At 38.6% G+C, this 26,113-nt stretch overlaps 1 protein-coding gene across 1 annotated transcript in view; it reads left to right on the top strand.

Annotated features, from left to right (window-relative positions):
* Nucleotides 1–26,113, top strand: part of Chn2 (chimerin 2) — a 328,228-nt gene that overhangs the window by 298,019 nt on the left and 4,096 nt on the right. The window contains exons 8-11 of the mRNA XM_042685079.1: nt 12,923–13,007; nt 17,353–17,526; nt 21,859–21,936; nt 24,557–24,694. Coding sequence (XP_042541013.1) covers nt 12,923–13,007; nt 17,353–17,526; nt 21,859–21,936; nt 24,557–24,694 — 475 coding nt within the window. The remainder of the gene's footprint in view (nt 1–12,922; nt 13,008–17,352; nt 17,527–21,858; nt 21,937–24,556; nt 24,695–26,113) is intronic.

Genomic DNA, 26,113 nt, shown 5'->3' on the forward strand with positions numbered 1-26,113 from the left:
AGTGGCTTGTCCAGGTGACTTCACAAATGTCAATAAGAGTCCTGATCAACTGTTAACTCTACACCTGTTATTAATTTTATGTGAGTGATTTTTAGGACTAAAGAACACACAGTTCCAAGGACTGTTCTAAATGCCTGATTCTGGTATTTTTGTCTCAAGAAATACAGAAACCTGCCTTGTATGTTTTGCTTGTAGGCATGGGAGTGAACATGGTTGGTCTTAGTGGAGCATTTTTTTAACATCTAAGGAAAGGAAGCCATTGAGTCATTTATTCATTTACTGAGCAAATTCAGACAGAAGGTTAATTGTATGCCAGACAGCAGGAGGGTGGTGAGATGTGAGCCTTAACTCGTTCTCTGCTCAGGGGTTCATAGCCACGGTAGTTTGCTTTCAGGGAACATTTGGCAATGACCAGGGACATTTTTTATATTATTACTGTTCTCACACCTAGGTATGTTTCATTGACATGTTGGAGAGGCAAAGGATGTAGATGGGCTAAACACGCTGCAATGTCTCAGCGACTAGTCCTCCAGTCCCTACATGGACAGCGTTGAATGCAGAAACACTGTCCTAGACAATAGAGAGCCCCAGGAAGTGTGTCTGCTTCATGTTTTTCTTCTTTTTTCCTTACACTAAATACATTGGTAAATCAGCAGTTGCGTTCTGTTATTATGACTCAAGAAGGTGGTTTTTTTATGTTGTTGTTCTTTTTTAGTCCAGCTTTTTCACATTTTATTAGAATAATATTGAAATCATGAATATTACACAAACATGAAAATAAACACAAAGGCAACTTTAAACATTTAGGAATTGAATAGAAAGTATATATATATATATATACACAATATGTCTTTTAAATCCTGGTAGCTTAAAACAAATAAGACTATGAGATTTTTTTTTTTTTTTTTTTTGCTTATGTGGTGCTGGGGAATCGAACCCAGGGCCTCATGCATGCAAAGCAAGCGCTCTACCACTGAGCCACCTTCCCAGCCCAGACTATGAGATTTTTAAGCAAGAATGGGTTCCAAGAACGTGATACTGATGACTTCTTGACAATGAGAGAAGGTAGAGCAAGAATATCTCACTTTATGCAATGAGATTCCCAAAATGCTTCATGGCTTGATTTTTTTTTAGAAATTTAATCCTCCTTTTTTTTTTTTTCCAATCATGGGGCTTGAACTCTGGGCTTGGGCACTATCCCTGTGCTCTTCAGCTCAAGGTGAGTACTCTACCACTTGAGCCATGGCACCACCTCTGGTTTTCTAGTGGTTTAGTGGAGATAAGAGTCTCACAGACTTTTCTGCCCGGGCTGGCTTTTGAACCATGATCCTTAGATCTCAACCTCCTGAGTAGCTAGGATGACAGGCGTGAGCCACCATCACCTGGCTAATCCTCCTTTGTTTTCATTATAGCCTTTTATTTGTCCAAATACTGTTGGGCTTGTTCATGTATCTTCCCAGCAGCTAGAACAGTGCCCCTTGGTATTTCTGCTGTAAATTACTTGCATTCTGTTTCTTGATCTCAGTTTGACTAACCAAAGAAGTCTTCAGTTTTCAGTCTCCCAGAGATTCTAGCTGGAAACTTCTTTATGGAGTTGGTCAAAAACAGTTTTGGCTCTGCACTAGTGGCTCATACCTGTAATCCTAGCTACTCAGGAGGCTGAGATCAAAGGATCCCAGTTCAAAGCCAGCCTGGGCAGAAAAGATCATGAGCCTCTTATCTCTAATAAACTACCAAAAAGCTGATCACTAGCCTTGAACTAAAAAAAATCTCAGGGACTGTATCAAGGCCCTGAGTTTAGGCCTCACAAGCAGTGCACGCGTGCGCGCACGCGTGCACACACACACACACACACACACACACACACACACACACACACACACACACACAAATACCAGCGTTGGCAAACAAGACTAAGTTATTGATCTTGTCTTAAGTTTTGCTGTGGAGCATCTCTTGAGTCCAACCTTTTTCTTTGTTTGTTTGTTTGTTTATTTGTTTACTGTAGAAGAAAACACTACATTCATCCTGAAATAAGTCCATTGTATTATTCTTACTTTTTTAAAAATTCATTTTTAAATGAATACATTAATAATATGAAGGAGTTTCATACTGAGTTTCATAATTCCATACATGTGTACAGTGTCTGTCAAACAAGTTCGTGTACATGTATAATTGAATATGCATGATGCTTTCTTTATTCATCAATTGTTGGGCACTTTGACTGATTTTACAGTTTGGCTATTGTGGACAGAGCTACAGTACTCATGGTTATGTGGGGTATCTCTCCTATGCTTTGGTTTTCACTCCTTTGGATATATGCCCAAGGGTGGTATGATAAGGTCATAAGGTCAGTCTACTTTTAGTGCTTTGAGGACCCTCCGCCTGCTGACAGATAAACCCAAGGGTCTGTGGTTCATCTTGGAGAGCTCTGTCTTAGCATCCTTCTCTCTGGCAGCATCTGCTCAGCAGCTCTCACAGAGGAAAGCAAGTATCTCTGTTACAGAGTAAGTGATTACATCCTGCTATCTTTTTACATCAGAAAAGGTTCACTTCGAGGTCATTGTTCCATCTGATCGTGCAAGAATAGAAAGCCCCAAGTTTAATTTCTCACGAGTTAACTGTCACATGACTATGGGAAATACAGTAAATTATAGAAAAACCTTCAACAGAAAAGGAGAGGCTTGTACTGTGCTACTGGCTTTCTAAGTGCCTCTTCCTGCCCTCAGCAGACTGGGCAGAAGGCAGACCTAGGCTAGACTGCCAAAACCCAATGGCTAATAGCTAGAAGTATGATCTCTAGGCCCCTCTTCCATGAACATAAAAAAAAAAAAAAGTAGCCAAGAGACCTGCTTTCGGTCCCAAGAATACTGTTTTTGAAGTAAAACAAAAGAATCAAGTTCTCCCCTTCCCCTGTCCCCCCTTTTTTTTTTAACTGATACTACTGGAGATTAAACTTGGCTTGGGCACTGTTCCTCGACTTTATTGCTCAAGGACACTTGGCCACTTGCACTCCATCTCTATTTCCAGCTTTTTGGTGGTTAATTGGAGATAAAAGTTTCACAGACTTCCCTGCCTGAGCTGGCTTTGAAACATGATCCGCAGAAGTGAGATTGCTGGGTCATGGGGAGCTCTATGTGGAGTCTTTTGAGGAAGCTCCATACTGCTTTCCAGAGTGGCTGAACAAGTTTACACTCCCACCAACGTGCAGTAGGGTTCCCTTTTAGCCACATCCCTTCCAGCATCTGTTGTTATTAAATTTCTTGATTACAGCCATTCTAACTGGGGTGAGGTGGTATCTCAATGTTGTTTTGATTTGCATTTCTTTTATGGCTAGGGAGGTTGAGCATTTCTTCATGTATCTCTTGGCCATTCTTATTTCCTCTTCAGAGAAGTCTCTCTTTAAGTCTTTAGCCCACTTATTAATGGGATGGTTGTTTCTTTGAGGATTTGTTTTTGGAGGATTTAATTTTTTGAGTTCTAAGTATAGTTTAGATATGAGGCCCTTGTCTGTTGTATGGCTAGTGAAGATCTTCTCCCAGTCTGTGGACTTTCTATTTATCTTACTAGCTATGTCTTTTGCTATGCAGAAGCTCTGCAGTTTCATGCAATCCCTTTTGTCCAACCTTTCTGGGTCTTTATTAAGAAAATTTTGGCCTGTGCCAAGGAGACCTAGGGTTTCTCCTATTTCTTCCTCTAATTTTAGTTTTCAGGGTGTCTGCTTTGACTTCAAGGTCTTTGGTCCATTTGGAGGATGATAGATAAGGATCTAATTTTAGTTTTCTAAAACTAAAATTTAGTGTTTAGCCAATTTTGCTAGCACCATTTACTGAAGAAGTTGTCTTTCTTCCATTCTATATTTTAGCTCCCTTATTGAAGGTTAGGTGGCTATAGGTCGGCGGGTTCATTTCTGGGTCTTCAGTTCTATTCCATTGGTCCTCAGGTCTGTTCTTGTGCAAGTACCAAGCTGTTTTGATTACTATGGCTTTGTAGTAGAGTTTGAAGTCTGATATTCTTCCAGCTCTGTTCTTTCTGCTAAGAATTGTTTTTGCTATTCTGTGCATTTACCCAAATGATCACAAACAAGGCCATACTAAAGCTACCAGCACAAGTATGTTTATCACAGCATTATTCACAATAGATAAGATATTGAACCAACCCAAATGCCCCTCAAGAAAATGTTGTCTTTATATACAATGCAATTCTATGCTTCCATCATTTGTTAGGAAATGGAAAGATTTGGGAAAAATCATAGTAAGTGAAAAAAGCCAGACCCAAAGAAATATAGGCCCATGGTTTCCCTCATTTGCAATAATTACTATACATCTAGGATAATTTTATCAGATGAGCAGAAAAGCTCAAAAGCTATATACATATGACCACATAAGATGATACTAAGATATATGTAAACAAGAGATCTTTCTTTGTTGTTGTTGTTTTTAATGTGCTATGTGTTTTTCAGTTTTCTTTGTATGTTCTTCCCCCTGTGGCATATCCCCTGTTGTCATTGTACTTGATTTTGGTACCCTGCATCTTGTATATACATTTATGTAATTTGGGGAGGGGAAGGAGAATAACAAAATGCTGAAACAAGAACATTGCAACAACGATACCCACAAGACAGTATATTGGAAATGAACTTTACAACTTTGGGTGGGGAGTAAGGGAGGTGGAGAAGGGAAGGGATAATAGGAGAACAGCAAGGAAGGGGGTAACAATGCTCAACAAGAAATGTACTCATTGCCTTACTCATGTAACTGTAACCCCTCTGTATAGCATCTTTACAATAAAATAAAAATTTTTTAAAAGAAACATGATCCTCAGATCTCAGGCTCCCAAGTAACTAGGAGTGAGCCACTGGTTCCTAGCAAGTTCTGATTTTTAATATAAATAATAAAACTGACGATCTGATACAATATAGTTTTATTTGATATTCATGATTTTCAATCATTGTCCCCAGGAGACATTTGGTATTGTCTGGAGACAACTGTGGTCTGTACGCATTGAAGGCTGCTACTGGCGTGTAGTAGACACAGTCCAAAGATGCTATAAAAAATATCCAAGAGTTCACAAATCAGCCACTCCACAAAACAAAACCAAACAAAAATCCTCCAGCACAAAATGTTAACAGTGACAAAGTCTAGAAATACTGATGTAAACTGATAAGAAGAAGCAAAAATTCTCAACTGCAGCATATCATAAATAGCATTTGCCTCCAACCAGATTATGGACCAAGCTGATTGTACATTTGAGAGATATCAACCCTTGCCCATCAAAACATGTTCTAAAAATCACTAGAGACTACAGCCTTCCAGATTCAGCATATGAGAGATAAATAACATCCTGTTCATTTAGAACAGGCCAAGTTGTTAGGGGCATGAGTGTTTGCTGCATGCCCGAGACTTGTCTTGACTATTCTTCTCACTCTTGTTTTCATTAAGTGACCATTCCTGGGCCATTTGTTAAAGGTACCTTATCTCTTGCAATACCATCTCTTTTTTTGTTTGTTTGTTTGGTGTAGCTTTTGACTTCTACGCAGACCCTGCCCAGTAGAATAGTCTTGGACAGACATTCTTCCTGTCTGGAGTATTTTCTTCCTGTCTGGGGTATTTTAGTTACTGCCCTAAAGTTTACAAAAAAATTTTTTTCTTTAAAAGATATTATTGAAAATCAATAAACTTCAGAGAATCGAAAAGTCTAATCAGTGACTTTTTAAGATTAAGATATGGAGGTATTTCATTAGAGAGTAGATATAATAAGTCAATACCAGCAACTTGTGCTCAGAGAACTTCCACAGCCATCACAAGCAGCAGGTTGGCTAGAGATTGTCTTTGTAGATCCAGTAGACAAGTGAACAATATCTCAGCCATGAAAACAAAACAGTGGCTTCTTCTCAAAAGGAAACTGGGCAGTGGGCCTAGAATAATGTTTAACTAACTGTACGTCTCCCCCGTCCCTATTGTGTTTTATTTCTGTGGAACTGTGTGGGGATAGCTGGGGTTATTTTCAAGTTGGAGATGTCAACCTGCATTTGTCTGGAAAAAGTAGATTAAAGGCAATGGGATGCTTGTTGGGAAACAATGTGGATAGAATTAAGCAGAATGTTCATGTGTGTGGTTTTTTTTTTAAATAAATATTGGACAAAATGGAATTTAAGGAAAATCTGTGATTTAGTAGGCTAGCTTCTTGTCAATGTGCATTTTGTCAAAGCACAGTAAATATTGGAGCTACTCTCATCATTCCTGAATGTTGCATTTTCCCCCTTCTATAGGGGTGTTTACATAAGGTAACTGTATCCATTGGAAAAGTTTTCAAGAATAGCATTGTATCACCCCTCTTTTTTGCACCAACCTGCAAGAAAAAGGATGTCTTTCATCGAAAACCTAGCCCACCACTGTCAGTTCTTGAAATGTTGTCTCCAAGTCATCTGTTCCCCACTAACTCAACTTTCCAGTCCATGAACATCCATCCATCCTTCAAACTTTAGAAAGACTCCTCAACAACTCCTATCTACAGTTAACTAGCAGAAGAGGAGCTGTGGTTCAAGGGGAAAAACACTAGTCTTGAATTAAAAAGCTCAGGAATAGCACCTAAGCCCCACGTTCAAGCCCCAGGACTGGAACCAAAAAAAAAAAAAAAAAGAAGGAGGAAAGAAGAAAGAAAGAACGAAAGAAAGAAAGAGAGAGAGAGAGAGAGAAAGAAAGAAAGGAAGGAAGAAAGAAAGAAAGAAAGAGAGAGAGAAAGAAAGAAAGAAAGAGAGAAAGAAAGAAAGAAAGAGAGAAAGAAAGAAAAAGAAAAGAAAAAAGGTATGTAAGCCTCCTTAAGCAGCATGAACATAGGCTGGTACTTGAGCAGAATTCAATAAGTACTGTAAGAAAAGAGGTACATGTAGAGAAAAAACAAAAACACAGGAAAAGAGGGATATAAATACTTCTACTAACTCATACTTCATAGCCTGAAAAAAAGGCTTAAATGTATGAGTATTATCATGAAGGAAAGCACAAATTAACTGATTAAAATACCACTTAATGTTAGTATAAATCAACTATTATTTATTCTTTGTAATGAACTGTAAGGAACTTTCAGAAAGAATGAGACAAAATACAGATATATTTTAAGTAAGCATAGATAAATAAGAGGTAGGTTGTTGTAACAAGTTAAAAAAAAAGGCCCTGGGCTGGGAAGTTGGCTCAGTGGTAGAGCGCTTGCCTTGCATGCCTGAGGCCCTGGGTTCGATTCCTCAGCACCACATAAGCAAAAAGAAAAAAGCCGGAAGTGGCGCTGTGGCTCAAGTGGTAGAGTGCTAGCCTTGAGCTGAAGAGCTGAGGGACAGCGCCCAGGCCCAGAGTTCAGGCCCCACAACCGGACCCCCCCCCCCCAAAAAAAAAGGCCCTAACCTTTCTGGTTATACGATGAGGACATTATAAGGTAAGGCTTAGTAGAAGGTTAAGGAGAAAAACTGAAAGAGAATATTAAAAGCCAACTTTTCTTATTGACAATATTGTCCTTTTCAATCATATACTTATTAAATCAGATTATAGGAACTGAACATTTCTTTTTGGTGTTAGTCCTGGAGCTTGAACTCAGACTTGGTTTGTGGCCAGCTTATGTAATCATTGTATTTGTTTATTTTTGCCAGGACAAATGCTTTTTTTGTTTTAGTCAGTTGTGGGGCTTGAACTCTGGGCCTGGGAGCTGTCCCTGTGCTCTTCAGCTCAAGGCTAGCACTCTGCCCCTTTTGAGCCACAGCGCCACTTCTGGTTTTCTGGTGGTTAATTGGAGATAAGAGTCTCGCGGACTTTCCTGCCCGGGCTGGCTTTGGATCGCAATCCTCAGATCTCAGCCTCCTAAGTAGCTAGGATTACAGGCCTGAGCCACTGGCGCCCAGCATCCAGGACTAATGCTTGTACTCAGAGCCTCATGTTCTTGTCTAGCTTTTTCTCTCAAGATTATCACTTGAGCCACACCTCCATTTCTGGCTTTTGGCTCATTAGTTGAACATAAGTTCCTCAGATCGGTCTGCTCAAACTGGCTTTGAAAAGCCAGGATCCTCAAATCTCAGTTTCCTGAGCTCCTGGCTCATTTGCTTTTTGTTGTTTGCTTTGTAGAGCTGGAGTTTGAATTTGAGGCCTGGTTTACTAGTTTGGTTGGTTCTCTACCACTTAAGCCATGTCTCCATTACTGCCTTTTCCATCTATTTTGCTTCCTGATTAAATCTATATATCTGTCTCCTTTGTGTATTTTTAATTTATATATCCTGCTTTCCTTTGTTTTATATTCTCAAAATATTGTTATATTAATAATTAAAGTATTCAATGTTACTTAATAGCTCTTCTACCATCCCTCACATTTTAAGGACCTTAGCATGCTTAAACTTTTCTCTCCATTAGTCTTTAAATTTTCACCCTTTTAACATCTAAAACAGTCATCTGTGAATGTTTTGTGCAGATAGGATTTGATTAGATTGACTCATATTTACAGTGTTCTTGTTCATTTTCAGGCTACAATGTTTGCTTCAATTAGAAGCATACTTTTATATGTCACTGAGTGAGGACATAAAACTCTTGCATTTAAATGAAAATATCTTTATTTTACCCTCCTCCAGAGTGATATTAGCTGAGTATAAAAAATAGATTAGTGACATTTTAATCTGAGCATTTTTGTGAAGTTATCTCATAATCTAGTGCCTTTGTGCTGAGAATTCTGCTTTTACCCTAACTGCTGTTGTTTTGGAATCAACATTTTTTAAATTTTTTATGGATTTCCTTATCTTTTGGTATTTTTTAATAGATATAGACTATTTTTAATTTATCTTTGATGAATAAAAATGTTTGATAGTTGTTTAGCTCCTCAAAATATAAAGACTATATATCTTTTGTTAATTCTGTAAAATCTTAGCACGTTTTCTCCTTGAATACATATATTGTCTAAACTTGACCATCTCTCACCTTCTCAGGATCATAATTCCTTTGATTATCTCCTCTTTCTTCTGTATCTCTAGGATCTTAATATGTCAATTCTAAAATAAGTCAATATGCCCTGATATCTCACATCTAAAGATAAAACAAACAAATGACAACCACCACCCCCTTCCTTTCACCCCATTGAGCTATCTTCTAGATGTCATAGCTACATTTCCCAATTATTGTTTTGTTTCTTTGATCCTGGATTCTATCCTCACTAATTCAGCAAGACTATTCTTGCTAAAGTTGCCAGTGATTTCCACACATTTGAATCAATTATTATTTCATTAATTGGACCTTTTACCATTCAGTATGGTGGCCTATTCCTTCATGAAATCATTCTTCACCTTACCCATTGTCTTTTGAAATACTTTATTTTCTTGATTTTTCTATAGATATTGGAGCACTGAGGATATGGGGTTGAGCATCTTTGTTTTCTGCTCACTGTTGTTAATCGTTTTTATCTATTTATCCAATTTAAAATACCATGGTTATGGGTATTCCTCTAGCCACACAACTCCTCTGAGCCATCCAACTCCTGGGACACTCAGCTGAATATCCTAATAGCATTTAAACCTGGCTAATCCAAAGCTGACTCTTGAACTTCTTCCTAAAAGTGTGTTTAACTCAACAAACAATATGGCATATCCCTGGTTCTTAAGCTAGAAATGGGATTCATTTTTTTATTTCTGTCTTCTTCTAATACTCACATTTGTTCTATTATCAGGTTGTGTAATTCTTTTTTGTAAATACTTTTTTAATAAGTTTTTTATTGTAAAAATATTGAACAGAGGGGTTACAATTACATGAGCAAGATAATTAGTACATTTCTTATCAAGCATTGTTGCCTCCTCCTTTGTTTTTCCTCTACTATCCCTTTCCTCTCACCTCCTCAACTAAACTCCCCCTGCCCTGCCTAAATTGTAAAGTTTGTTTTTTTGACATAGTGTCTTGTACATCTCATCATTGCAATGGGTCAACCTGTATCCCTAGTTAAAAATTTGTTTTTTTCCCTTCCACTCCCCAAATTATACCAACATCAAATACAGTGAAAACAGGGGTTATACCATAGGGGAAGGACATACAAAGCAACAAAAAAAAAATCAAATGGTACCTTATAAATATGTTAGAAACAATAGCAAGGAAGAAAAATAAACACCTGTGTCCCTATTGGGTTCCATTTCGCTTAACATCATCTTATCTGATCTTTTCTGTGGATGTAAATAAGGCTGCAATAAACATAGTCGTGTTGGTAGCTTTAGTATAGCCTTGTTTGTGATCATTTGGGTAACTGCCCAAAAGTGGGATTGCTGCGTCATAGGGAGCTCTATGTGGAGTCTTTTGAGGAACCTCCATACTGCTTTCCTAAGTGATTGAACAAGTTTACATTCACATCAACAATGCAGTAGGGTTCCCTTTTGGCCACATTCCCTCCAGTATCTGTTGTTATCAGGTTTCTTAATTATAGCCATTCTAACTGGGGTGAGGTAGAATCTCAATGTTGTCTTGATTTGTATTTCTTTTATGGCTAGTGAAGTTGAGCATTTCTTCATGCGCTTATTGGCCATTCTTATTTCCTCTTCAGAGAAGTTTCTCTTTAAGTCTTTAGCCAATTATTAATCGGGCAGTTGTTTCTTTGAGAATTTGTTGTATGGCTAGTAAAGATCTTCTCCCAGTCCATGGGCTTTCTATTGATCTTGCTAGCTGTGTTCTTTGCCATGCAACCAATCTTTTGTCCAACCTTTCTTTGATTTGTTGTGTTTTCTTAATAAAGACCCAGGTTGTGTAATTCTATATTCCAAATGCACCTCACATTCATTCCCTTGCCCTCTCATCCTGGTCTCAGTCTCTGTTCTGTCTCAAGGATCTTCTACATGGTTTCTAAATCTATTCCACTATTAGCACACTCCCATCCTTTTAACATTGTTGTCAAAATAAATGAATAAATAAAGGAACTTTCTGTAGGACTTAGAACCAAACACATACTCATCCATAAAGCCTTCAAGGTCTTTAGGACTCCCTCTTTCCTATGTTGATCCTTATCTCAATTTCTGTACCTCTCACTCTGCATCTTCTGACAGCACTTGCCTTCAGTTGGGCAATCATGTCAAGATCTTTTGTTCCTGCAAGGCCTCTGTTCATTCCTTCTGCTGGAATGTTGGCTCCCCTTTTTCTGTACAAAACTGGCTCTTCTCTTCCCTTAGGACACCATCCTATAGATGCCTCACTGATCATCATGGGTAACAGTGGGACCTCTAAATCCTGATCTTTTTTTCTTCTGTATCCCTCTTCATACCATGTTTTGATGTAGTTTACATGTCGTTTTACACTTAACTGATCTTGTCATTTCAACAGTATATTAATAATCTACTTTATTGCCCAAACTAGCCAGCAACTTTAGTGTTTCTAGTAAAGCATTCATTATGAGTGAGTTTAGGAAATGTTCAACTGTTAGTAGGACATTTTACAAAGAAAATTTTTCTTTCATACTAAGATCAGTTTTAATGGGCCTCTGAATGAATCATGGCATTTAGCCTATGAAAATGTAAATACTCCTCAGCATAGATTCTCTGTATTCTTACAAGGAACACATTGTATGTGTTGAGACATACCCTTGCAGAATACGTCTCTCTTTAAGTAGAAAACAGTTTTGAAAGATTTGTTTCCTTGTTTTTCAAAACACAAATAGTATTATAGGCAAATTTCAAATCATAAACTGAAATGCAAAAGATAATTATAGTTCACTGCATTGCATGAATTACTTTTTCTTTTACTTATTAACTTTATCTCATTGTTTTTACTTATTTGTAAGTTCCATATGACATCTACCCATTACTAGTGTGTATGAATAATTAAAGAGATCCATGTGATATTATTTTCTCTTAAATAGAGCTCTAATGAGTATCCTCCAAACTGTGACCCATACTTTTTTATTAAATAAAAGTAGTTTGTATTATATCGGCCCCTAGTCTATTAAAATATGGTCTGCATTTCTTTTATTTTTATATGCCTTAGATAATTGACAATTTTCATTTGGAAAAAGCTCAGAACCATTTCCTATGTGCCCCTAATAGACTTACCTGTGATGGTTTTTGGCTTATCATGGCCCCATTTGCTTGCCTCTGCTTCTTGAAGTCTTTACTGACAGAGAGCAACTATTTTTATTTTGTATTGTTTCTGTTTTAACTTATGACATGATATCTGAGTCTGTTACAAGAGGAACTGTAGCTAAAGTCTGAGATAAAGATTATCCCTACTTTGAGATTTTTGAGCTATTTAACAAGTGACTAACACATCAGCAGATATTTCATTGGCTGATGCCTGAGTCATCCTGTACTTTGGCCAACCAGGAATGATTCCCAACTTATGTGAAAGCCACACCGTGGCCTGCTGAATATAGGCTCTGTGTGTGGGGAAAGTGATTCCACAGACCCTATTCATAGCCTGCATTTTCAGACTATTCTTTCTTTTTTTTTTTTGGAAGTGGCTCAAAGTTTTGGAACTTTTTAATTGTCCCATAATCATGTCTTATTTATACCTGGCTGGATATTCTATAGATAGCCGGAGTAACTTTAGTCAAAAGGACATGGTAATTGAGTTGTGCCTTCCAGAACTTGCTGTGCTAAATGCAGGTCAGGTTATCTTGGGTATGAGCACACAGTACCTTGTTTTGGGTGAAGAGTCTCATTTCTTACCTGATAGAATAGCCCTTGATCTTACTGTTTCTCCACATTCCTTTCTGGCTTGGTAGCTCAGTGGAGGATTTCAAAGATCAAAGGACATCTCTGTTTTCTCCAGGTCCATTTGTAACTCTGCTCACTGGAAGAACAAGGTCCAGCCAGGGATGACTCCTGCTGATCCCATTGTTTCCCAAGATGATCCATGTGTTTCACATTCAAGGCCACCTGCCTCTAGATAAGTGAACCTCTGATACTATTTTTTTTTCTTTTGTATCACAGGTCCATACATTCCGAGGCCCTCACTGGTGTGAATATTGTGCCAATTTCATGTGGGGGCTGATTGCCCAAGGAGTCCGCTGCTCAGGTAGACACAAAACTTTCTTTCTCCTTCTCTACTTATGTGTACTACCACCTCTCCAGAGCTGGAAAGTATGTCTACATGAACTCAAAAGTCTTAATTTATGGAGTGTTTAAAGCCTCTCTTGTGCAAGTAAAGAAAATTTATCAAGCAACTGTGTTTCTTTAAGACCTATCTGACTCCCCAGATGGTCAGTAGTCTTTAAGGAGAATATAATTAGTTCTACTGAGACTGTATAAATCAAAAAGTTATGCTTGTTTTCTTACTAGAAAGATCTTACTAGAAAGGCAGGACATAAACCAAGTAATAATACTAGTGAGCATTTGCCATAGACACTAGGCTCAGCATTTGCCATTTACCATACCGTTTCCCATCACCAAAGACCTTAGGGAAGATGCAATTATCTCCCATTAAATGAAAAAGGAAATGAGTCTTAGAAATAATTGTTAATTGCTTTCTGGCCACATAGTAAGTGGTAGAACCAGAAAAATTGAAAAGCAGTTGGACTCCAGAGCCCATGTTCAATTTTTTTTGCCATCAGATCAACAGTGAAACTATATATTTTTATTTGATATTGTATGTTTTCAAAGTAGTTGGAAATCTAGATTGTTTTTTCTTTCTAACCTAGAATTGGATATAGCCGTCCTTTGCTAACAGCAAACATAGTTCAACACATTTTATTAAGATGCATTGCACAGAAATGCCAAAAGGTTGCCAAATGAATGTGTTCACTGAGCTTCCAAGGGGTTGTGCTGGGATCTAGAACAGCCTGCTCCAGTGTTAATCAAGTTTCCACTGACTCTAGGATTTGATTGTTTTTGTTCAAACAATTCTTTGCAAACACTCCATTCATGGAATCTTTCCCATAGTGCCTATTTGGGATCTAAGGATCATACAGCCTCAGACTTCCTCTGCCTGGAATGGCTTTTCTTACCTCCCACTCTGTTGACAGTACAGTCACCTGCCTGGTCACCTGGATGGTTTAAAGCATTCAGCTTCCATATCCCAGATTCCTGAACCAGGGGGCAAATCCAGCAAGAGACAGCCTCTCCAGAAAGTTCAAATCCTCCAACAGAAATTGGCTTGCACAAAGTAAAGGGTCTCCTAGCTAAATCACTGAGTAGTATAGACTAACAGAATTACTCAGTGGTCCTAATTTGATCTGCCCAAGCTGAAACTTACCAGAAAGCATGGCTCATTGCTGGTATTATCCAATTTTTGCAAGAAATTAGTCCAAAGTCAATATTTTTTAACAGATGTCTGGGCTTCACATTAGCTGTGATCAGCAACTTTATCTAGGATGAAGGGTTTGGGAACTTTTTTCAGATTTTATTTTTTCTCAATAGAGCACATTCTAAGACAATAATATTAATTCTCTCCAACGGGTACTTTTTGACCCTATGTTTCCTCCAAAAAGCAGAAAGGCTGACTGCAATCATTAAAGGTTAAAAGGAAGCATGGTCATTGTTGTCAGTTCTCCATAATTTAAGTCTTTTTAACTAATCTAGACTTTATTTGTAGCACATGTAACACATGTATGACACATGTAACACAAGTATAAAATGTAACACATTTTATGCTTGTTACACAATACCTTTATTTCAATAGATCATCAATAGTTAACTCTACAAGGAAAACCATCTTAGTGCTTCAGATGTTAAATTGCATTTTTAAGAAAATTCAAAATGAATTATCATATGATCTGGAAATTCCACATCTGGGCATACACTCAAACATTTCAGTGTGTAGACTATGCTATTTTATTGGTAGAGAAATTCTGTCAGTGGATACCAACTCCTACCAAGGTTTTAAATGTGTTTGGTGAGCTTAAAATTACCTATTCAGCTTCACTTCTTGAAATGAACTTTATAAATAATTACTCTAAGTCACCACATTATATGGTATTGTCATAAATTCTAAACTCGCAGATACTCACAGTGATGTAGATTTAGATGGAATTTCTACTCACAGGTGTCAGAAAAAGGCAGGTCCAGGGGAGAATAGCCTCCCCAAATTGCTCAATAAGGAGAAAGAGACTGAAGCCATAGGCAGTTTTCCAGGAAATACCAATAGTCCCGGGGCGTTTTAGACCAAAGACTCCTACAGAAAAAGTAACTATGTCTTCTGCAAAGGGGACATCAAGGACCTAAGAAAATAATACAGCAGTTCTTCAAGGAAATAGAAGAGGCAATCCAAAAATTCATACGGAACAATAAAAGACCCCAAATAGCAAAAACGATCCTCAACAGAAAGAACAGTGCTAGAGGAATATCAATACCAAATTTCAAACTCTACTACAAAGTCATAGTAATCAAAACAGCTTGGTACTGGCACAAGAACAGACCTCAGGACCAATGGAATAGAATTGAAAACCCAGACATGAACCTACAGACCTATAGCCATCTAATCTTCTATAAGGGAGCTAAAAAAATAGAATGGAAGAAAAACACCCTCTTCAGTAAATGATGCTCTGGCATAATTGGTTAACTACTTGTAGAAAACTAAAGCTAGATCCTTATATATCACTCTGCACCAAAATCAACTCCAAATGGATCAAAGACCTTGGAGTCTAAGAAGACACTCTGAAAACATTACAGGATGGCATAGGAGAAACCCTAGGTCTCCTTGGCTCAGGCCGAAATTTTCTTAATAGAGACCCAGAAACACAACAAATCAAAGAAAGGTTGGACAAATGGGATTGCATGAAATTGCAGAGCTTCTGCATGGCAAAGGACATAGCTTGCAAGACCAATAGAAAGCCCACGGATTGGGAGAAGATCTTCACTAGCCATACAACAGACAAGGGTCTCATATCTAAAATATACCTGGAACTCAAAACAATAAATCCCCCAACAACAAATCTTCAAAGAAACAACTGCCCAATAAATAAGTGGGCTAAAGACTTAAAGAGAAACTTCTCTGAAGAGGAAAGAAGGATGGCCAATAGACACATGAAGAAATGCTCAACCTCTCTAGCCATAAAAGAAATGCAAATGAAAACAACATTGAGATTCCACCTCACCCCAGTCAGAATGGTTAAAATCAAGAACTCTAATAACAATAGATGCTGGAGGGGATGTGGACAGAAGGGAACCTTACTGCATTGTTGGTGGGAGTGTAAACTTGTTCAACCACTTTGGAAAGTAATATGGAGGTTCCTCAAAAGACTCCACATAGAGCTCCCCTATGACCCAGCAATCCCACTTTTGGGCATTTACCCTAATGTTTACAAACAAGACCACACTAAAGCTACCAGCACCACTATGTTTATTGCAGCCTTATTTACCATAGCTAAGATATGGAACCAACCCAGATGCCCCTCAGTAGATGAATGTATCAAGAAAATGTGGTATATATACACAATGGAATTCTATGCCTCCATCAGAAAGAATGACATTGTCCTATTTGTTAAGAAATGGAAAGGCTTGGAAAAAATTATATTAAGTGAAGTAAGCCAGGCCCAAAGAAACATAGGTCCCATGGTTTCCCTTATTTGCAATAACTAGTATATGTCTGAGTCAAGCAGAAAATGTCAGATAAGTTGATGTTAGGGAAATGAACCCTAAGATATGTATGCAAATGTTTTTTTCTTTCATGTGATTGTTTCTAACACATTTATAAGATTATTTCTTTGTTGCTTTGTATGTCCCTCCCCCACGGTATAACCCCTGCTTTCACTGTATTTGATGTTGTTATAATTTGTGGATGGAAAGGAAAAAACAAATCGTTTAAATAGGGATACAGGTGGACCCATTGCAACAATGAGACGTACAAGTCGTTATTTCAAAAAACGAACTTTACAACTTTGGTGGACGGGGGGGGGGGGGGGGGGGGGGGGGGGGGAGGAGGATTGGGTGGAGGGTGGGAAGGGGAAACAAAGGAGGAGGCTACAATGCTTGATAAGAAATGTACTCATTATCTTGCCCATGTAATTGTAACCCCTCTGTACAGCATTTTCACAATAAAAAAAAAGAAAAGAATACAGCAGTGCCCTTTATAAACCATGATTATTGCTAATGCAAAAGCCCATTGTGAACCCCAGCTTAAGGGGAAAACGTGTAAACAATCTGGTTAAGTCCTCAACTATCTCAACAAGGTGTCCTATTCTCATGATCCAGTAACAAAAAAAGGATTGGCAGGGGGGAAAAAAACATACAATTATGTAAGCTTAGTGAGTCAAGGTGAATCTCATATTCATTTAGTGGAGAATCTTACCTCTACATGGAATGGGTGTTCCAGAAAAAGACATCAAACAGTTTGGTATTGCTGTTTTTATTTTTGGCAACATATAATTTGTGTTGGGCTTTGACAAAAGGGCTGGGCAAGGCTAATGTGGCTTCTCTGTTTACAGACTGTGGGTTGAACGTACACAAGCAGTGTTCCAAGCATGTTCCCAACGACTGCCAACCTGATCTCAAGAGGATCAAGAAAGTGTACTGCTGTGACCTCACCACACTCGTGAAAGCCCACAACACGCAGAGGCCCATGGTGGTTGACATATGCATCCGAGAAATTGAAGCAAGAGGTTTGGAAAATGCTCTCTCCTAGACTGCTATAGTAGTATACTCTCTACTCCTTATTTTTTACTGTTACCAAAGGAAACTGACACATTCTGCAACTCTTGTTGGTAAAATGACCTGCACACATAGAAACACATTCAGGAAAATAACCTATGTCCATGTACTGGTGTCAGTTTCTATTTCCTATAATGAAAGGAACTACCATTTACAACTTAAAGAAATTCTTATGTGGCATGGGAAATCAGAAGGACAAATGCACATTGCAGGTGACCCTATTAAAACACCATGGAGTTAAAGAGAAAAAATGTCTTGTTCTTATGTAAGGACACTTAAGAACAACTTCTGATGGAGAGGGGTTTTGAATTGGATCTTTAAAAGTGCTTATATTGAGAGGGGTTTTTTTTCTTTCATTGCTATTTTTGTTTTCTTTTCCTTTTGTCTTGTTTATTTGTTTATCTGTCTTTGGGAGGGAAAAGGGAGTACAGAAGTGGAGGGACAAAGGATGAACGAATGCAGCAGCAGTACTCACTAGACACTATGTGGAAACTGAACTATACAACTTGTGAGTGGGAACTGGGAGGTAAAAACTGGGTTAGAGCAAGAGAAGTGGTGACGTTGTCTAAAAATGCACTCTCTACCTGATTTACATAACTTTAACTCCTTTGTACATAACCTTGATAATGACCATTTTTATTTATTTATTGTATAATCTTTTTCTAAGTGCTTATATTGACAAGAGCTAGGGGCTCATGCCTGTCATTCTAGCTACTCAGAAGGATGAGATTTGAAGATTGTGGTTCAAAGCCTGTCTGGGCAAGAAAGTCTGTGAGATCCTTATCTCTAATTAGGTGCCCCAAAAACCAGAAGTGGAAGTGCGACTTAAGTGGTAGAGCACCAGCCTTGAGCAAAATGTCTCAGGAACAGAGCCCAATCCCTGTGTTCAAGCTTCACACAATAAACACTGACACAATAAAAAGAACTTAAGTAATAAAGTGGTTGGTCTACATATACTATTACCTTTCAGATAAAACTCCACTTCTAATATTGGTCATGTTTATTTATAAGAAAACATGAAAAAATTGTAAAGATCTATGCAATGAAAATATCGAGGCAGCCAGGCACTGGTGGCTTACCCCTGTAATTGTAGCTACTCAGGAGGCTGAGATCTGAGGATCACCGTTCAAAGCCAGCCCAGGCAGGAAAGTCCATGAAACTCTTATCTCCAATAAACCACCAAAAAAACGGGAAGTGGTGCAATGGCTCAAGTGGTAGAATGCTAGCCTTGAGCTGAAGAGCTGAGGGACAGAGCCCAGGCCCAGAGTTCAAGCCCCACAACTAAGAAAGAAAGAGAGAGAGAGAGAGAGAAAGAAAGAAAGAAAGAAAGAAAGAAAGAAAGAAAGAAAGAAAGAAAGAAAGAAAGAAAGAAAGAAAGAAAGAAAGAAAGAAAGAAAGAAGAAAGAAAAAAGAAAGAGAGAGAGAGAGAGAAGGAAGGAAGGAAAGGAAAAAAGGAAAGGAAAGAAAAAAGAAAAGAAAATATCAATGCAACAAGGAAAACAAAAACACTTTCCAAATTGCACTGGAATTCTCTTTATTTTTGCTTTCTTTGGCTACTATTCAGTATCAGTGTTCATACTGTGATTAGCTTAGAAGAACTTGAATTGCTGGATATAGCTTGGATAACCAGTCCATATATAAGACCTTTGTAATGTTTTAACTATTATATCCATTTATTATATCCTGCTATAGTTGATGTCTATCATAGTATGCATTGGCTTAACATATCCTATAAGTGTCTAATCATTGGCCAATTATTTCATTCATTCCAAAACTAAACAAAATAGAACGTTGTAATTTGTTATCTTTATTTTAGGAATAAGAAATTATTCTCTCCACTGGTCTATGCAAGTCATAGCTATTCTATTCCCTGATGACTTGCTCCTGTAGTCACAGGCCTTAAAAAGGCCTCCTACCTTTTCTCTGCTATGGCTCTCAGAGCAATAAATGCCCTGAGATCTAGAAAAGACATTGGTGTAAAGGCTGGGGTAACTAAGAGGAGAAGGGGCTGCCCTGACTCTGGGGGAAAGATAGGGACAGTTGACCTGGGTCCTACTTTTTGGAATTTGGAAGAAACCATTGTCAAAGACTGAAATTACTTTTATGGAGAAGTTTGGATCATCCCATGGGTGATCTTCATCTGAGAAAATTCAGTAATCCAAAGTTACCACTAGGTCTATTATTTAGGAGCATAGTACTAAGCATGCCTATTACAATGGATAGAATAGCACAAATTAGGCATTTATGTCAGCAAAGTCTCAGTGGGAGATTAGAGCTACAGAGGCCTGAGCAAGTATGTGGAACCCAGTGATCCACTGGAACAAAACTCACCTGATATGTTCCCAACTGTATAGCCACCAATGTAAATGTGACCTTAAGGAAGTTGCTTATTTTGTCTGAATGGATTCTTCCTTTATTTATAAAGTGAGTGTACTCAGTTGTACCTCATAATGAGTTTACACACAAATGATCTATTACAGTTGCCAAAATATAGGACTTGATCTGCGTTCTTGCAACATCTCTTAGAATGGCCAACTCACCTAATTCTACCTTCAAACCTGTTAGCAGACTTGTTTACTTATATGGGTTTTAATGTTGCCATAAAAATGCCAAACTATGGTGTCTTCAGCAAAGTGGAAACCAAAACTTATCTCTCCAGAAACAATCTCAGCACTGGAAACAGTCCAGGGCTAGCTGAGCAGTTCCATGATGGCAGGAATCCAGGCCCTGCAATTTCCTGTTATACTTGAGCACTATCTTCATCTGTATGATCCAACTTTGTTAACTCCATCTCATCTGCAGTCCAACCAATGGGAAGGGGAAAGAGATTCTTTCCCTTCAGTTCCACACCCCAAAAGTATATACTTTTGCTTCTGTCAATTTTGTACTCTCCAGAATTTAATGGCTATGGCAATCAATCTATTGAAAAAAAAAACAAAGTTTCCATTTAAGACAAAAATGAGAGCATAAGCATCAGAAAATCAGCTGGCATTCCCTACTACTCTATGAACTCTAACCCAACCCTCATTACTTTCTTCAGGGATTAGCTTCTCAAGAAGAGCTTCCTAAATGGTCTCTTCTTCCAACAAACAGGGGCTACTTCTTTGTAAACTATTACGAGGTCACCTCAGTGAAGTTCATGTCACAACCATACTAAGATGAGTATACACTGCCATCAGGAATACAATGGTACCCGGGTTTCTTCTTGTGGGCCACCTCTAGTTGATCAGTGGCAATCTGGTCAGCTGATATTGGGGTAAGAGATCTGAGGTCAACTAAGAATGTTGGCTGTAGTCACAAGAGAGAGAGCAGATGATGGTGTTTGCACCATGTGTTTGTAGTCTCTGATGCAAACTAATGGAAACCCATATAAATGACAGATAATACATATTTGCTAGGGCAGGCTTGATAAATGTTTGCTAAAGTAAAAAATACAAATGTGTTAATTAACAAGAGTGCAACAAATTATACTATAAAAGGTATTTGCTTGTTTTTTTTCTGTAGCTGTAATTTTGACAACTAGGTTTTGACATTCAAGATTTGAAACCTGATCCTCTATTCCTTCTGCTGTTTTAATCTGATATATTGCCCACAGTGTATTAAGGAACAAGAGTGATTTTAGAACATAAGTTAACAAAGCAATAAGCTCAAGAAGCCAAGGCTTTTTTTCCTAGCCTAAGTATACAGCAACCAAGTTTCTAGAATCAACAAATACAATTTTATTTTCCCACATGATTTTTTTATGATCAGCTATCTGAAGATATAACAATGTTATTTATCATGTTGTCTTATTTATGATTAAACATAAAGTTGGGAAATATACATTTCTCCAATGAAATCAGAATAGAGTGTATCACACACATGTAGAAGTAGTGCATAGAATCCCACATATAGATTAAAAAGATACAGGGAGAAAGCCAGGTTCCTGTCCACAGCAGTAAAATAGCTGTCCAGCGGAATGAGGAACGGTGGAAGATGTGAACTGCGGTTATTGAGAATCTGAAACACCAGTTCACTTTGCAAAGCCAGGCAGGAAGAAGACCTGATCTCCATTAAGATGTCCACTCATAAACAAGCAAATGAAGATAGACTTCTGTGGAAACAGGGACCGGCAAGACCCAGCTCTGACGTTAATGGGACATGATTTACAAGATCACTAACTATATTTTCTCATTTCCTGATAGCACACAGTGTAAATATGAAATTAGAATCCTTATTTTTAGATGTTTCAGGAAACTGAAGTTAAAAATCTCTTCTCCTCTCTCCCACCTCTCACCCCACAGGATTAAAGTCAGAAGGGCTTTACCGAGTCTCTGGGTTCACAGAACACATCGAAGATGTCAAGATGGCATTCGATAGAGGTAAGCATTGAGTGCCATTTGGCTTGTCCCAGGAGCCCTCTCTTGTGGAGCCAGCATCTATTCATAGTAGAAAAGGGTCTTCAGAACCACTACGTATTGTTCTTCAGGAAGCTGAGGAATGATGCTTTAAAAATCTCCCAGTTATGCCTGTCTGGGGAAAGCCTTTTTTTTTGGGGGGGGGTCTGGTCGTGGGGCCTGAACTCTGGGCCTGGACACTGTCCCTCAGCTCTTCAGCTCAAGGCTAGCACTCTACCACTTGAGCCACAGTGCCATTTCCGGCTTTTTTTCTTTTTGCTTATGTGGTGCTGAGGAATCGAACCCAGGGCCTCGAGCATGCAAGGCAAGCGCTCTACCACTGAGCTACCTTCCTAGCCCAAGGGAAAGCCTTTTTTTTCCCCTTAAAAGCCAGGATCAAATGACCCCATAAGAAAGTTAGCTTGAAAGACTAAAGGGGAGAAGGGAATGGATAAAAGGAGAACAACAAAGGAGGGGGTAACAATGCTGGACAAGAAATGTCCATTACCTTACTCATGTCATTACTCGTGTAACCATAACCCCTCTGTACAGCATCTTCACAATAAAATTTTAAAAAATTTAAAGAGACTCATAAAGCCAGGTACTGGTGGCTCACACCTGTAATCCTCACAAATCAGGAAGCTAATATCTAGGAATTGCAATTTGAAGCCTGTCCTGGCCAAAAAAAAAAAGCTGTGAGACTTTTATCTCCAACTAACCAGTAAAAATCTGGAAGCAGAGGTGTAAATCAAGTGGTAGAGCACCAGTCTTGAGCAAAAAAGCTGAACAGGAACATAAGGCTGTGTGCTCAAGCTTCAGGACAGGCATGTGTGAATGTGTACACACACACACATACACACACACACACACACACACACACACACACACACACACACACACACACACACACACACACACTGGTAGATGAGTAGAATGAGTAACCAGCCCACAGTGCATTCTGTATCCTCATTTCAGAATCCCATCCTGAAGACCTTCTCTCAAAGCTCCAAAGAAAGGAGCAAGGGGATGGGAAGGTCTCTAGCACTAAACCAGTGGAGTTGAGGAAGTAATTCCTGTGTTCTTTGTCACTGTGACACCCATTCTCCAGTGTCTAGAATCTCTTAGGTCAACTATAAACCAACCCGAAGAACCTAATAAAATATGGATTGTCAGGGCCCAAACCTGAGGACTCACTCAGAAAGGTGGAGGAGCCCAAGAATATGAGTTTCTAATGAATTTGCCAAGACATTCTAATGGAACCAGTCCAGGGAAGGAACCAATAACCTACTGCATGGGATGCAGTCTCTAATGATGCGGCTTTCCCTGTTAGTTCAGGCTTATCTGGCTCCTCATTCCTGTTATACTTCAACAGTCCTGAAATGCACCTTCATAACTGTCCTAAGGAAGAGTCGTGTCCTACATTGTCCATCTGCAACGTATACACATCTTTGTCTGGAAAACACCTTTTAGTCAGAAGTCCTTTATCTTTCATGAAGTCTCCCTGATCACCACAAGATGGCCTGAACTTCATTTCCTTTTCCAACAAGTTTTTTGTGTGTGGCACCATGCCCTCTTTTCACCTAGTAATCATTGCTGTGTGTCTTACGTTCCTTCTTTCCAGTCCTATGTAAAGGTGGTGTCTCTTTGTTTTTGAGGCACCATAGTTAAACCATGAAAGCATAGGCATATGTAAAGTTTCAATAACTTTTTTTACTAAATATCTAAGTAACTGGGTTGGTATTTCTTACCTGCTTTGCTCTTACTGTTTTCTGCACATTCACAGCATTGTTTTTAGCTTCAAAACCAAATGTAGGGGCAGGAGGTGTGGCTCAAGCAATAGTCCAAGTTGCTGAGTTCAGACTGCAGTGCAATAAAAATAAATAAATGAACTGTTGAGACATTTATCCTTTTAATTCTCCATATAAAAGTTATTGACAGTCCCCATTTGATTGAAGATTTTCTTTGAAAAGTCTCATATACTCTTTGATAATTAAAATAGAGTAGCATTTACTAATGGTAAAATAAAAAGTCAGAAGATATCTTAAGAATGTTTATAAAATAAAGTACCAAGACATACAGTCTTACTTATATATGAGGCAAAGTCAAAGCCTCCTAGATTAAATTCCCAGGAGCCATGAGGGGAAAGTCAAGTTCAAAGACACTTCAGGAAATCTGCAAGAATCAAAAGAAACTGAAGGCATTCACAATTATTTTGTGTATGTCTTTGAGGCCAAAGAATACTAATAGAGTCAGTAGAACTTCTTGATTCCTTTTTATTCCATGGTCATTGTTTGAATCTGTAATATGAATTATGCGTGAAACTTCTTTTTATCAAATTGCTAAGGTCTTGGACCTCCCCTCCCCCCCCAAAAAAAAACTGTGTTAAATTTCATTACCCTGTTGTCTTTACCTCAGATCCTACCCCTCTCTTACCAGACTCCTTTCTGTTACCTCCTGTGCCTCACTGTTATTAGAAGCCAAAAAAAGATTTAGCTAAGACTTGTCAGGGAACATTCACTATTGGATATCTATTTTCTTGCTGTGCATGCTCTAACTTGGTGAAATACAATCTTAATTAGAACCTGGATCATAAACTATGTTTCAGATGGTGAAAAGGCAGATATATCTGCCAGTATTTATCCAGACATCAACATCATCACTGGAGCCCTGAAACTGTATTTCAGAGACTTACCCATCCCTGTCATCACATACGATACCTATTCCAAATTTATAGAAGCAGCAAGTAAGTACAGAGAACTACTACTACCCAACGTTTTCCATATAATGCTTTTGATCAAGAAAATTTAAACTCGGAACTGTTTTAATGATTGAATGAGTGCTTGTTTTGCCAAGTGAGGGTACACCTGTGTAATCAATAGTAAATTGGGCCAAGGTTACCAGGTGAGCTGAACTTATACAAAGCCAAATCTTCAGGTAGAAGCTGGGGCCCAGACTGCTCTGTCCTTCCTCATCGCCCTTGTATAAAAGAACCAGTGCAGTAGGGATATTATGGTGTTTACTGAGAAAGCATGAATGTTTCCGTAGTAATAAGTCAGTAGTTAAAAAAAAATTCTTCCTTGGGTTCTGATGGCCCTAGGGAGATTCTAGTTGCTGGGTGCTTTTCACTCAGGAGGGATGGGCTTTTTTCGAGTTCCAATATCAGAAATTCAAAATCCGGGGACTGGGAAGGTGGCTCAGTGGTAGAGTGCTTGCCTTGCATGCATGAGGCCCTGGGTTTGATTTCTTATATAAGCAGAAAAGGCTGGAATTGGCTCTGTGGCTCAAGTGGTAGAGCACTAGCCTTGAACTGAAGAGCTGAGGGGCAGAACCCAGGCCCAGAGTTCAGGCCCCACGACTAGCAAAAAAAAAAAAAAAAAAAAGTGGAGATTAAAAGGAAATTCAAAATCCGTACACATGTCCTCCTGTGTTAATGTATCTGTTTCTCACCTGGGTAGAGTTAACTCCACCACCACTTTGGTGAAAAGTACCTTTAATATAGGCATAGTTACCTGTTCCATGTAGCAATGTGCTTGCATTGCACAAACAAACTAAAACACATTAAATAAAGACAGCTTCAAGGGTACCACAGGTAGTATAGTTGAAATTAGAGTGAGATAATGAGATTTCAGCAAATCCAGTGTTCAGAAGGACAACTAACACAACCAACTCACAGGTGAACAAAATAAATGAATGAACAGTTTAACAAAATGAATGCCAGGAAACTGGAATATATTTTCTTGGGGGCAGGAGAATGTCAACCAGACAGAGATGAATGGAGAAAAGGGTGGGCTAATGTAGTCATGCTTTTCAGTCGTGTCTGTGAAAATGGAAATAGGAAAATTGAAAGGATGGGTGGGGTTGGAGAGGTGGGGGAGAATAATAAAAGGGTGACACTGATCGAGATGCATTGTACTCATAAACTGACAGGTTGAATTGAAACAACTCCTTAGGGATAATAAAATACAATTGTTTAAAAAAACAAAGCAGGATCAGGCACACTCTGCACCTGTGCCAATTCCTGCAGGATGAAGAATCATCCAGCCTTCAGCCACCTACATCACAGACAGTGAGTCAGCATGTGGTAATAATACTTGAGCTCCATGTCTTTCTGGAAGGAGGCAGGATACAGGATCAGGGGAAATAGTACCTGAAACTGTATGAA

The sequence above is a fragment of the Dipodomys spectabilis genome, unplaced genomic scaffold, assembly GCF_019054845.1.
Source record: "Dipodomys spectabilis isolate Male_0828 unplaced genomic scaffold, ASM1905484v1 ptg000092l, whole genome shotgun sequence".
Taxonomy (NCBI): Eukaryota; Metazoa; Chordata; class Mammalia; order Rodentia; family Heteromyidae; genus Dipodomys; species Dipodomys spectabilis.